Source organism: Seriola dumerili, unplaced genomic scaffold (assembly GCF_002260705.1).
Source record: "Seriola dumerili isolate Sdu_G_001 unplaced genomic scaffold, Sdu_1.0 BDQW01000002.1, whole genome shotgun sequence".
In the NCBI taxonomy this organism is placed as follows: domain Eukaryota; kingdom Metazoa; phylum Chordata; class Actinopteri; order Carangiformes; family Carangidae; genus Seriola; species Seriola dumerili.
Genome location: NW_019174257.1, coordinates 2,172,991 through 2,185,050, shown reverse-complemented (window position 1 = coordinate 2,185,050; position 12,060 = coordinate 2,172,991). Strand labels below are relative to the sequence as shown.

The 12,060-nt window shown below is 39.7% G+C and overlaps 1 protein-coding gene across 1 annotated transcript in view; it reads right to left on the bottom strand.

Annotated features, from left to right (window-relative positions):
* Positions 1 to 12,060, bottom strand: part of pex5l (peroxisomal biogenesis factor 5 like) — an 87,332-nt gene that overhangs the window by 10,927 nt on the left and 64,345 nt on the right. The window contains exons 8-10 of the mRNA XM_022754076.1: positions 11,878 to 11,973; positions 2,187 to 2,303; positions 407 to 550 (exon numbers count right to left, since the gene is read on the bottom strand). Of these exons, the coding sequence (XP_022609797.1) occupies positions 407 to 550; positions 2,187 to 2,303; positions 11,878 to 11,973 (357 nt within the window). The remainder of the gene's footprint in view (positions 1 to 406; positions 551 to 2,186; positions 2,304 to 11,877; positions 11,974 to 12,060) is intronic.

The following is a 12,060-nucleotide window of genomic DNA, read 5'->3' as shown; positions in this document are numbered from 1 at the left end:
AGTGAGTTGAGTATTTTTGCTACAGTAAACAGCTCATCTAACAAGAAAAAAAAATGTCTTTGCCCTTTACAGGCAATCAGCGTCCAGCCTGTGGGTGCTACCTACTAAATCTGCTTCGCAGAGCCTGTGGTCAGTGAAGCATTCTTCCTCTGTAGCTTATCTCAACATGAGGTGGAGTAAGTGGACTCAGATGTAGCCACAAGTTTGTGCTGAAAGCCCAACTGCTCCAGTCTGGTTGAACGGTGCAGGACTGCAGTTTTATTGGCCGTCTGTGCTATAAATGTGTGTATGGCTCTTTCCCTTTTGAAAATACACACACAGCTGTAAATGCAAGTGTCTCCACTGCTAACTTTGGTCGAATAAGGAAAAAACACAATGTGAGTGTGTGCATGTGTGTATAATTCACCTCTGAATCATGAGGGTCCTGCAGGACAGCTGCTTCCAGCAAAAGCACAGCGTTTGGCAATTCTCCCTCTCGGGACTTCTTTAGTCCCTCTTCAAATGCGTTAGGCAAGTCCTTATAAGGATTATCTGTGTGGAAGTAGTAACCCTGTCAGCGAAAAAAATAACAAAAAAACAGGGACAGTGGCAATGTCAGTTTCTCTCTTCAATATTCAAATGCAAACCAGGGCAACTGTCCTGTGCAGTTGTATATTTAAGCAACGCTCCAGCAGCAGGAATCGATCTTTTCTGCTTCACATCAAACCTGAGGCTGAGATCCCCGGGGTTTGTCTGTTCTCTTTAAATGTTAAACTTTGCATTTTCAAACTGTGATTACCCTGGTGTGTTGTTGCCTGCTTCTGAGCGTGATGACTTTGAAACAGCCTTTTCTTTAAGAACTAGTTCTGCACTGGGATCAATCCTGAAGCCTGATCTTGTATGGTTTCCTTATATAAGAAGGGCAGCAGACAGGTGAAGTATACAGCTCAGCCATATGCTCTCTGTCCTCTGAAACTCACAAACATTCCTTTTATATATTGTTAATGTTGATGCTACCTCTATGCTATATCACATACGCATATTCAGTAATGTAAAACAGCACTTATCACAGATATGATCATTCAGTACATTCAATGTAAAAAGTGTAAAGATTTTGTTATCCAAGCACTTCAGTTTGGTGCATTTTTGTCTGAATGACTGAGAAGTCGTGTTTTTCAGCCTGACTGCACTATGATTGCTTCAAATCAAAGGATACCATAAGGAAGACAGGTCTGTGTTTTATCAACATAGCATATTTCTGTTTAGAAGTTGACTTATATTTCATATTTTCACTTCCAGTGGATGGTCAAGTGTTCATGTCCAACAAATTGATTTAAAGTAATATTTGGACATCTTGAGAAGTATGTTCAGTGACTTTTTTGCTGTAAGTTAGATGAGAAGTTGATACCACTCTCATGTCTATGGTTAAAGTATGAAGCTACAGTCATGAGACAAATAGCTTAGCTTCGCATAGAGACTGGAAACTGGGGGAAACAGCTAGCTATCTCAGCTAGCTGTTTCCAAAGTTATAAAAATCTACCAACCAACGCCTCTAAAGCTCAGTAATTAACTCGTATCACATTAGTTTGATCTGTACACAAATAGAAATATACGAGTTAGTTACCCACTCCACTAACTTGTCATTTTTACATTTCTACTTTTTGTCTACAGATCAAACTAATTAGATTTAACTCGTTACGTACTGAACTGAGCTGTCGGTAGGTGGATTTTTATGTCCTACCACTGTGGTACATTGTATACTGGACATTATATCATCAGTCTGTGAATCTGTGAATCTGTGACTCTATAGACACATTCTTGTGAACATGATAACTCATGAACGATAAATAGTAGAAACTTCATAGATGATCTGATTGCATTCGGTTGTGCCCTGCTGCATTAATTTCCATATTAATGAAGGAAGGCCAATTTTATTTTATTTTTTTAAGCTTCTGTTGCCACTGTGAGTGACAAACTACTAGTACTATGAGCATCATGGTGGGAGGATTGTTTGCTCTTTTTTTTTTTATTGAAACTTCACTTTGAGAGTAATGTGTGATTTATTTTCAAATGTTGGGTACGTGATTTTACAGTCTACACAGGCATGCATTGTTTATGTTACATAGGCTGCCAATGCTGTATACCTCTCCATCAGTGTCAAGAGAAATTTCTGGACATGCTGATTGTAACATCTTAGTGATAGTGACCTTCTCATGTGGCGAGACAGTGGACGGAATCTGTGCCTGCTCGTTCTCTGTCAGCCAGTTCCGCCGAGCGAGCTCTTCCCACTCTGCCTGCATCTTATCCCAGAACTCGGTATCTGACTACAGACGAGAGAGAGAGAGAGAGAGAGAGAGAGAGAGAGAGAGAGAGAGAGAGAGAGAGAGAGAGAGAGAGAGAGAGAGAGAGAGAGAGAGAGAGAGAGAGAGAGAGAGAGAGAGAGAGAGAGAGAGAGAGAGAGAGAGAGAGAGAGAGAGAGAGAGAGAGAGAGAGAGAGAGAGAGAGAGAGAGAGAGAGAGAGAGAGAGAGAGAGAGAGAGAGACACACACACACAGTGGGAGGATGGATAGATTGGAGAAGGAGGGGAGGGTGAGAGGAGAGAATGAGTGATTAGTGCACAGTAGAACAACAGCCCTTGTAATTTCCCATCATCCTACAGTTGGAAATGTCACGTATGTCAGGCTCAGTGGCTGGCTGTAATGTATGGACTCCACACTTCTGATGACTCATCACATTTGCAAACCAAGGCAGAGCTTAAAGGAACAATCCGTGCTTCAAATGCAAACTGTGGCTCCACCATTAAAGATCAATAGACAAGATTATAACATGCTATCACTTTAAAATTGACTGGCAGATCTTTGCATGCTGAAGTATTAAGTATTAATTTAAGTATTAATGTTTTCTGATGCTGTTAAAGGTGTTTACATCAGTAATGCGCATAAGCGTATCCAGAAAACAACCTTTGACTTTCAAATATGCACAATGCTCATATGTTGTCTGTAAGACAAAACAATTTAATCACGTATGTGAATAGACTTCTCATTTATGTGGTCAAGAAATGTTGTATTGTGGCTTTTAAGCATCTGTTAGCTTGACATTTGAACTGTTATTTTCTGGCATTTCAATTAGCTGACTGAATCCTTGAAGGTTATTGTGGATGGATAATGATTTAAATACGCCAATCCACCTCCTGGAATAGCTTCTCATTTTCTATCTGACAGGAAACCAAAGCCTGTACAGTGAATAAATTAGATATAAGATCATTTGATACAAGCTTATATTGAATGATGATTAAAAAACATGGAGAAACTGTCAGTGACAGTTGCTCAGTAAGTCAGTAAAAATGTCAAGAGAAGAGAGTGATGGTTGATAAAAAGAAAACAGTGCACATTCCCAACTTCCACACTAAACTGTTGCCAAAAGTTGTTGCACAGCACAGCAATCAACAGTGCTGACGGTGTCTGACAAAAGCCTCCACTGTGCAGCTAACTCTTCTAATCACAGTAAATGTTGTTTAGATGATGAGTTTGCCTCATTTCATAAATTAATAACACTGAAGAAACTGCATCGTCTTAAACCCCAGTGTTCGATTAGCTCTAAGTGAGAGTTGCGTGTGTCATTTGTAAAACTTAGCTTAGGCAGAGATGAAGGCCTGGAAACACATGAGTAGTTTAAACTATTTATCTTCTGCCCCACTGATCAGTGTAGGTGCTCTTTTTAGTTCATTCATTCATGCAAATGAAAAGTACTCACTGTTTTGTCAATGACACTCTGCTTAACCTCTTGCAATGAATATATCAATTTTCCTCTTTGCATATTCCATGTGTGACATTAAGTATTGAATTATTGTACTAAGTATTTTTTTATTCAGATACAACAAAAGTCCTTGGTTTTTTTTGTTTGTTTTTTTTATAGGCAGATTCAGTCTGTTAGTTAGCACAACACATATCCAGTCTGTTTGAGTCTGATGAGACTCAGGCTGTAAAGTCGTTTTGAACGAGACGCTAAAAGCCTGTTCAGCCATGGTTTTCCCATCTCAGGAGCACTGCTAAAATTAGATCCATCATGAATTTCAGTGATACTGAGAGGATTATATGTGCCGTTCTCTTTTCTCACTTTGACTAGTGCAACACACTGTTTAACTGCCTGCGCCAAAAGGAGTTGAAACAGCTTCAGTGTGTTCAAAGAGCTGCATCAAGGGATTCAACTAAAACTATGAAATAGGACCTCACAGTATCTCTCCTGTTTTTGCATGTCTGCATTGCTTATCTGTTTATTTCAGAGGTGATTTAAAGCTCCATATCGTGGCTCTTTCACAATAAATGATTAGCTTACTTTTTTATTCATAACTTTGAAATGTTTTAATTAAATCCACTGAAACACTACTAATTTGCATATTCTGATATGCGGTGCAATGGATAAACACACATGTGATGTATGAGAAGTGCATTTTGGCCAGGCTAATAGTGTGGCACTAGGGATGGCAATGTCAGTAGATTAGTTCACCACTTGTGTCCAGACTAACTATTGGAGGGATTTCCATGAAATGTGTCCATATAGGATGAACTGTAATCACTTTGATCTCCTGACTTTTCATCTAGTGCCACCATAAGGTCAAACTTTTGTCTTTAAGTAGTAATTATCAAATGTTAGCATGCTAACACAATATACTTAGGTGGTGAAGAATGTGAACATTAACAACTTTACACCTACTTAATGTCAGCAGTGTAATTTTTAGCATGTTAGCAAGCTGATGTTGGCTTGCTAAAAGCATCTCTGTGTCTACACAATCTCATGATGCCTTTAGCATGGCTGTTGGCTTTTAGTCTTGTTTGTTTTATAATGAAATCAGTCTGTAAAAACAATGCTGTTGATGTTCTGCATGAGTTTCAGTCCACCATGATTTTCAGCCACCAGACAGCAGATGCTTGTTTATTGTCTAATCATGTGAACTGCAACAGACAGCAGTTAGAAATTCTCCAGGGAGATGTTTTTTTTTTTTTTTTTTTTTTTAAACCAAGGTATCATTTAAAGCTTTCTTTCCACACAAAGATTTTACTGAGATACTGATTTATTTCACTGCTACAAAAGATGATTATTATTACTGCTGTACGGACTTGTACATGTGCTGCAGTGCATTTCTGTAATAATTCAGAGTGGAATCTTTGCTGAGTTATCTTGGGCTGGAGATTGAAGTCTTGGATTCACAGCTGCATGACGTGTTGAGAGATACAGCTCCTTTTTCTGTCCTCTTCATTTCTGCCTATGGTGTTAAAAAATTTACACACAGTTCATCCTGAGCAGTGCCTTTGCGCCTAGTGTACAGCATTACTACAGACGCAGTTAACATCATGCCTGTTTTGCTTGTAAAACTTGTATCTGTCCAGTTGCCACAGTGGAGTTTTTTTTCCCAGTTGAGTCCATGATTCTTGGCTGTCTTCCTGTTAGAAGCACAGCAAACTGGAAAGTATAATGTCAAACAGAGCAGAACAACCTCCTGTGACTTCTTCAGTCCTCTATAGCCAGAAACTTATGAGTAGCCTACATGACAGCACTGTGTACAGTAAGCATGTTGTGTCGTGTGTGTGTGTCTGTTTGTGCGTAGTGACACTGCAGAGGGGAGCAGGGTCAGAAAGATGTTCTGTGTGTGTGTGTGTGTGTGTGTGTGTGTGTGTGTGTGTCTGTGTCTGTCTGTGTCTGTGTGTGTGTCTGTGTTTCAAAGGGATTCTCATTTTCACATAGAAGCTTGTGATTGACATGGAGGCCATAGTGTGGCCCCTGATGGTGAGAGATGGCAGGTAATTGCAGGCTGCTGACTCCCACACAAATTGCCTGAAGGTGAGTCTCCAGTGTTGGCTCTGTCAGGAAGTGCACTATCAGATCTCCTGAGGTGGAGAAAATATATGGATAGTGGTGTGGCTGGAAAATCCATAGTTGTCATAAGAATTTGGATTTAGAGTGAGAAGTGTTTACATATAGAAACGGCGCCAGTGCTCTTGAAGGGGCCCTATTAGAAGTTCATTTTGTAATTATTTATTTAGATACATATTTGATAATGATGTGTATGTAGGTCATCAGTCACCTAATATAGTTAGATAGTTTTAATCTGTAAAATAATTTTAAAAATCTTTTACAAATGTAGTAGAGTACAATGTTTCCTTTTTAAAATGGAGTAGAAGTAAGTAGTACCATTAAATAGAAATCCCTTAGTAAAGTACAACTACACAAACGTGTATTTACTGTCAGTACAACACTTGAGTAAATGTACGTAGTTACTTTCCACCATTGTTCATTTATAATGCGGCAAAAAGTGTCATGAAAAGTGTTGTGACCAGTCTTCAACTTCCTCTGCATGTGACTGGTTCTCATGCTACAGCCTTTGTGCTCACCATGCTGTACACATGCCTGTATTTGCACTGTGACCTCGTCCATCATCTCTTTATTTGCGTCTTATAGACAGTCAAATGTTTGCGCTGTGAAATCCCTTTTGGTGTGTAACTTGCCTGCCCCTTAGCTGCACCACAGGTGATTGCGGACGAGTTTTTAATTTACAAGAAATCTAGTCATATTTCTTTATAACGCTGTGAAGGGCGTTTTTCAACACTGGCATTGGCAGTTTAATTATGTGGAACAAGACAAAGATACAGCGAGGTAATTTATATCCTGTGTATCAGTGGAGTGAACCCATAGCTGTGACTCTAATTTCAGCAGCTCTGATGAAGTGTTACGTGAAATGGATTGAATCCAGAGAGCTTCCTGCCACCAAACGTGTCACCGCTTCTTGGAAGTAAACTGGGGGTTGGAGGTGAGGTGGGGATTCATTAGTTACTTCATGAATACATTATTTACAATGTTGATAATCATTGCAGCACTTACATAGGTTACACATACCCATGGCTGTTGGTGTCACCCTATTCAGAAAAAGTATATTTATAATTTGCCTCCAGAATCCAATTAGTGTTTCTGAGTCAGCTGAACTGAGGTTATTTATAAACAGTACAGTGAAAATAAATGTACTCTGCAGAAATGTAATTTGTAGAACTTGATAATTCATGCTAGGTCAGCTTAAACACAGAAATGGATGCTAGTATAAAAGAAAGAAAAAAGAAAGCTACAGTATTTTTGCCTTAGTCTTGATTTAACAGTGATAGTAAAATATGTCCTGATTGGGAAAACAAAGCTAACTTCCCATCTCAAAAACAGTATTACTCTATTCGCTGTCCCTAAAGCTAATATCACAGCCTAAAAATAGACATATAGCCTTAACAAAGAATTAATAATAATCAACAGCACTCAGAAAATCTGTTTGTGCCAGTTCATCCATATGAAGAAACATATTCAGTTGCTCCCAAGCAAACAATATTTAAACTGCAACTCAAGCTTTATCCTGTGTTTTATTTTATGTGTATATAGCACAAATATGTACCACAACCCTGCCTAGATTTATGATGAACAAATGATTTCCTGTTTTGAAAATCTGTAGACCATTTTGCACATGAATAAAGGTATAAAGGGAAATGTAGGTGTATGGGCTTTGATGCGTTTGGCAACCATTAAACAGGCTATTTCAGGCAAGTAAAGTGACTAATTTCTTATGAGCCGCTTACTCAGTGTTTGAACTGCTGGAATGAATATTGTTAATGCCCCATAAATGAATACAGCTCCTCTTTGTTGAAATGGCAAATTGTTAAGGATTTTTGAATTTGCATCAATTTGTTGCTTAAGCAAGATTTTAAAACCCTGGAATTTGAAAACTGCATCTGTTAAGTTGCCAGAATCAGATATTGTAGGAAGAAATTAAATGTTGACAGTATTAAAATTTGTATGTTACATGTTTGATATTTTGTTTGTATGTTCTCAGGAAAAAATGATGATTCATTGAATGATTGACTTCACCTTATAAAAATTTAGTGTGTATGATTTTGGGCTATATGAATACTAGTGGCTTGACTTGGGTTGAGCATCAAACACAATTTCTATATTTGTGTGAGCTCTTCTCAGGTGGACTCTAACCTCATCTGTTTATGTCAGTTTGAGGTGTGTTAACTTGAGATGCAGCCTTTGGAGGAAACCAAGCACATGAATAGGGGTTACTTATCCACTTTGCCCAGGGGGCTTACATTACAAAAAGTCTCATTATTTACCAGTGACACAGAGCGGCCTCCAGAAAAAAAGGCTCCCTCATCTCTAGAGCATGGCTGGCCTGGCCTTTTGATGTTAATGAGCCAACCACTGCTCTGCTGTGTGGGCCAAGTCCTTGGTCAGTGGGACAAAAATAGGAAGCTGGAGTCCTGATAATGTCACTCAGAGAAGAATAAAATACATTTCAGTGGACAAGTGCTACGAATGCATTTTGGCAGGCAATGCAATTACCCCCTATATGGATGTCTGAGATAACAACACATCAGAGCTACTGTGGCCAGGACATCTCTTGCACTCTTGTGCAGTCGACAAAATTTGCACTGAAGTGTGCATTAATGACACATGTATAATGTTCTGACATGTGTTTTTACCTGGTAATTGATTGTGTTAAATTAAAAGAGCTTTCACATATTCTTATCAGCATTCACCTGCAGCAAACCTGTCTCATACATATTACATTTGGATTAAAGTTTTATTATTAAATTGCTCGTGCCAAATATCTTTTGAGGGAAATGTAAATGCTGGATTATGTTCATGCAAACGTTTTTCCCAGTCTGTTCTTATATGAGTGGCAGGACTTTGACACCAGAGACTGTGGATGGCGTCTTGTGTCCTGCCCATGGAAAGTTTGTGTTTTCACCTGTATGAATGGTTGGCTAATGTAGCCTTCAACTGTTACTATAAGTATAGCTGATTACAGACTTCAAACACAGCGCAGCATGTCCAGTAAGAGACAGAGATGAAGTTGAAGTTCAGAACTTTATGTTCAAACTTCTTCACCACCATACAGTAAGTCCACACACACCCCACTAGTGATTTCTGTAGTGCATTAGTGTACACTGTACACTACCTGCTAAGCACCAGCAGCAGACAGACACAGTAAATTAGACAAATTTTCTAAACACAATGTTGTGGGAGATTTGGTTGCCTGCATGGTTGTTGGTCGGGGCCTTCTGCACTCTTATAAACATGCTGAAATTTTGCAGCTCCACTGGAAAAGTCTGCTGCCGAGCGGTCTGCTTGAGGGCACACTGATGGAAGTTGTTGAGGGAGGTGAAAGCATTACTCATTGACTTTCCCCATCCGCATTTTCCCAGCAGATCTGTGGATTAAAACCACTGACCTTTCGGTCACAAGCCTCCCTCTCTAACTTCTAGGCAACTGCACTGGCTCTGCAAACTCTCACTAAACCAAGACTGCCTCAGACCAGTATTCTGCAAGATAAAAATCAAGCTGTCCTGCTACTGTTTTAATGAAACAAGAGGCCACACCTTCAGCTCATCTTTATCACCACTGTGGGGCTGCGTTCTCATGCCCCACACTCAAAACACAGTACCCTTAAGTAACAATTTACCCTGCAGCTGTTCCAGTAGTTCTATTACACTGTCGTCAGCTCAGAGTAATTGATGGTGTCCTCATGTGACATGGATTGTCACTTAACTACTAAGAAAATATCTCTCTATCAGGCTCTTTGTAAATGAATTCAAAGCCGCACTCCTTCTCTTGGGTCGCTGCCATTTTATTCTCTCTTTTTAAGGGTTTTTTATGTGTAAAATCATAAAACCTACAGATTCTCATCAGTGTCAGCTTTGTAAAATGAATTATATTTGGGAACCTAATTCCTTGTCTGCTCCCTCTGAGGGCCCTAATTTTTTTTACATTAATTGAATGAATTGGCAGAAAGGCGATGTGCAAATTTAATGTTCTCTCTGCCTTCTGAGCCATCTCTACCTCCATGCCTTTATAAGTATGAAAGAGCATGCATATGCACAGCTACTTAAATGGAAGTTATCTGATTGTGGGCTTTGATATCGGCAGTTGAGGCCGAAATGGCTGACCACTTGCATCAGAGCTCCTCTAGAGTGGAGGCCAGCACTCAGGCTGCTCGATCGAAGCTGCGAGATACTGTTACCAATCGATGCTCCATGCTCTGACGCTTGTCCAGGAGCATCTCAGAATCTCATCACTTACCTGCCCTCCAGTTGACATGAGTGTACACAAACTGTGCAGTTCTTTGGGAGGATGCAGCTTACGGCTTGACATCATCACAAAGTTTGGGAGGGATCCCCAAGTGGGTTGGTCCACTCCTCTGCAGCTACTCCTCTCACTTTCTCACCGTCCTGCTGTCCCTGCTCTATTATTTATTGGCCATTACACATAGCTCAGTGTGCAAAAGTCGACTGTAGACCTCAGTAAAGCTGAAGTTAACTCAAAAGTGAAGGGTTCACTCCCATTTCCCAGGAAGGGACATGTCCTTTGAATGGTAGAGTGGTTTTATTGAAAGTAAAAAGCAAGATTTCCTGGCTATGTCTGTTATCTAAACTCCTGTCCAATACAGAAACTCTGGTTTTTAGTCACTCAGGTAGTTGCTGTTTGGCCAGTGTGATGTAACTTTTCGAAAATATCTTCAGCTAAGAGAGAGCCTATGAAAGTGTCCAGACCTATTACAAAAGAGAAAAGCAACTCATCTAAGTTTGGATGGATCACATAGTAACGCAATGCACAATGAGACTGAAGTGTGAAAGGTGAGGAAAGTGCTTTGAGCTTCAAACACAAGAGTATTGTTCCTCAGAGGTTTAGGAGGTTTTCACGTAATTTGTCATTGTCTTCTTTCTAACAAACCCTATCATGAGCCTGAAGTCACAAGAACGTGAGGCATACCTGACAACTCAACTAAGCAGTGCCTTGATACACAGTCCTATAATGACTGAAGCCATATCTAATTACTGTGACTTTGCCATCCCCTGTGATATCTGATATGTCTGGCCGTAAAATGACTGACCTATTTACCCTCCTATTGTTAGCCAGCTGAGAGTCGTGCATATTTTTCTGGGTCAAACACCCTGTGAACTTGAGTATGTGAATTTAGCATAGACTATTAAACTGTCAGCTAGCACCACAGGCTCGAATACATTGTGAGAAGCACAATAGTGATCATTTGACAGAGAGATAAAAAAGGGCTGAAGGAGTCAAATGGAAATCAGCTTCACAGGGCTTCAGGTAGATATTTAAATTGCAGGAGCGATTTATGAGGCTACATGGGCAATGATAGTGGGAATGTGATATTGAAGAAAGTTTTCTTGAATAAAGTTCATAGAAATGTCTCTTTTTTCATCTCTTTATTTAGATATTTCTACAAGGATTTTATTTTAATATTTTTCTCATAAAGTGGGGGGCAAGTGGCAGAGTTGGAGATACACCACTTTCTATTCAGGAAAATATGTAATTTACTGATTAAGATGAGGCAAAATAAATGCTATATCACTAATCTGTTTCTGTGAATTTTTCATGACCAACATAAAGAAATTCATATTTTGCTTGGACAAAAGTCAGAGTAAGCTATAGAAGACTTTGCTTTGTCAAAACTAATAACACTGGTCGCAAAAAAAACTTTTTTTTTTTTTTTTTGTACCTCTGGGCCATCAGTTCTTACAATTTCCAACAATCAGTTATTACAAGTTCTCAATACTTTGGTGACTACAATGTTATCACATCCAATAGAACCAATGAGCAAAGCTACAAAAATAAAACCTGGACTGCACTTTTGCTTGGATGAAAAGGCTTGGATCCCAGTCGTCTGTTGTAAGCAATCTCTCTAACCTGATACATCCTCTGAAAACCCAGAGGTTCTGCTGTTTGAAACCCAAGTTACGCTGTTTGCTCTCCCCTGTTAAGTCTTATTAAAAGTCAGCGGTGAAGATGGCTCTTTGATGACAGGTGATAGATATAAGGTGTACTAAGCAGCACTCTGCTTACCTCAACAGCAGCCTTGGCTCGCTCAAACTCCTCCTCCAGGGACTGGTGTCTGGACAGGAGGGCGCTGCCCCACCGCTGCTCCTTCGTTAGTCGAGCCTGTCACACACACACACACACACACACACACACACACACACACACACACACACACACACACACACACACACACACACACACACACAC